We start from the raw sequence: 2491 nt of genomic DNA on the forward strand, positions 1-2491 counted from the left end.
CAAATTGGGTCCTACCATTTGGCCAAGTCTCAAGTCTCTAGGCCTTACGGTTTGGTCTGCACGATCCGTTTTACGGCAGAAGAAAAATAATAAAAAGAATAAAAATCCATACAAATACAATAGGGTTTCAGCCCTTCGGGCTTGAACCCCTAATAAAACAGACAAATACAATAGGTTTTCAGCACTTCGTGCTCGAAACCCTAATAATAATAATAATAATAAAACAGACAAATACAATAGGTTTTCAGCACTTCGTGCTCGAAACCCTAATAATAATAAAACAGACAAATACAATAGGTTTTCAGCACTTCGTGCTCGAAACCCTAATAATAATATTGAGTATAAGAAACACCAACAAGGTATCAAAAAACATGTATAAACCGGATTATATAAACATTGAAAATTTTCCCCGTTGTATCTGGTATTGAGAACACTCAACGGTATAAGTTTAAAACTGCAGAAAACGGCTTTGTCACTTACAAAGTCGGGTTTTTTAACAGAGTGATAATTTCGGCGATTAACCCCAACAGTTTTCTTCGCTCTGTATCCTGGATTGCAAAACCATCGACTACAAACTGCTTAAACTGTGCATAATCGTGCCATACATAATGCAAAAAGTCTTTGAGCTCTTCTGGAGTCACTTCATTTCCTGTGCTGTCCGTGACCTGTTCATCAGTCACAAGTTCGTTTCTATAGGCCTGTTGATTACCAGGCAGTGGCTCCGGGTCCTGTTCGGAATCCACGATTCTTTGAACATCGAGGTTCTGGGTCAAAACATATGGGAACAATTCTGTATCCTCAGAATTGTTGTCTTCTTGGTTTATGTGATTCACCCCTAACTCTGGGGTCTGTTCGGAAGCCACAGGTGTTTCTTGTACATTCATGGACGCTGATAGTGATTGCACCGGTGTATGTAGTTCAAAATCACAAGCGTCCCATGCGATAATCAGATCCTCATCCCAATCTACAAAGCTCTCTACTATGTCATGTGTGTTCGACCCTGCAATTAGATAAACTCTGTTATTAAAAATAACAAAATAAAAAACTTTTTGTTTAAAACATCTCTAATGCTGTATAAACACCTTGACCAGATGTTCTAGCGTCAGACTCCAATGGTCCTACATTATCGCTCGCGATGACTCTGTCATTCAAAACTGTAAACAGATGACTATGTTATTAAATATCACTTTAAAATAAAACAATATGTTTAAAGACCGTTTCTAGATACGTACCGGGGGACACACTCCGAACCATTCGTTGTCTCTTTGCATCAGTATTTCGTAAAGTTGTATGCGGGCCCCTTGGTGTGTGAATCTCGGCCTGAATGGATCTCTGTCTTTTGTGTGATCCATGGCCACGCAGTGTTGTGTGGGGTATATTATCCACCAGGATAGACAAATCCGCTGCAATAGCATAGCACAGTTGTTTATCTTATAAATAATTAACTTTAATGTAACTCGTCAGTAAAATCACCTTTACGTACAGAGTGGTTTGCGTATCCCAGATCTACCATCGTTGTGTCGAGTAGCCGTAGCACAGATCCCTGTGAACGATAGACCTTTGGATCGTAAGCGCTGTGGCATCATTTACACACACGTGCACACACACACGCACACACGCACACGCACACTCACACACACACACACACGTACGTCTTACCGTTCTCGTTATTTCTTAGAAACCCTGATGTATTGGGTATGCTATCCAGGAGGTTAGACAAATTCACTACAATGACGACAGATTTGTTTTTTAGTAATTTTGAAAACAGACCAAAATGTTGTAACAAACAAAGCAAAAACAAAAAAAAAAAGTAAAACACAAATACGTACCGAGTGTGTGGAGACCTGCAACTCCCCACACCACATCTCGATCAGATGATCTAATGTTGTTATGCACTGTGAAAATAGTTGTGGGGTGATCGTAAAATACTTTGTAACCAACATCCACACACACACACACACACACACACACATAAACAACTTACAGTTTTCATCATTAACCGTGGGGTTCCCCAATCCTGTAGGAAATAGAGTGTTATAGATTTAATCATTTATTTATTTTATGTAAGTGGATCGTTTAAAATTATATGTAGAAAACGTTAAAACATACCTGTATTTAAAGCACAAATTTCATCCGCAACATTAGCGTAGTCGGTGTCGTTCAGGGCTCCTATAACAATAACCCCGATATGTTATCCGATCCTTTGTAGGGTTTTTTTTTTTTTTGTAACACACAACATATTTGAAAAACAATACAAACTTTTAAACACACTCACCAGTAAGGTATGTCTCCATTTCTTTTCTAGACTCTTTAACGCAGACTTTCTCGCTGTAAGTTTCAATCACTAGTTTTCAGGGGTGTTAAAATACATTCTGAGTGGTGCCTTACTTTATACGAAACTGTTAAAGACGAGAGATCTGGTTTGTGTCAACTGATAACAGCTTGTAAGCATAATTGATTCTTGATTGTCTGTAGAGGAACTTATGATGTT

The 2491-nt window shown here is 38.6% G+C and overlaps 1 protein-coding gene across 1 annotated transcript; it reads right to left on the reverse strand.

Annotated features, from left to right (window-relative positions):
• Positions 1 to 413: 413 nt before the first annotated feature.
• LOC135751929 (uncharacterized) lies at positions 414 to 1715 on the reverse strand. The gene is made up of 5 exons (XM_065270204.2): positions 1660 to 1715; positions 1484 to 1543; positions 1233 to 1403; positions 1083 to 1154; positions 414 to 1000 (listed from the first exon to the last, which is right to left on the reverse strand). Exons 3-5 carry the CDS (start codon positions 1252 to 1254, stop codon positions 477 to 479), a joined length of 618 nt encoding a protein of 205 aa, XP_065126276.2. The 5' UTR covers positions 1255 to 1403; positions 1484 to 1543; positions 1660 to 1715; the 3' UTR covers positions 414 to 476.
• Between the last annotated feature and the right edge of the window lie 776 nt (positions 1716 to 2491).

Source organism: Paramisgurnus dabryanus, chromosome 7 (genome assembly GCF_030506205.2).
Source record: "Paramisgurnus dabryanus chromosome 7, PD_genome_1.1, whole genome shotgun sequence".
Lineage (NCBI taxonomy): Eukaryota > Metazoa > Chordata > Actinopteri > Cypriniformes > Cobitidae > Paramisgurnus > Paramisgurnus dabryanus.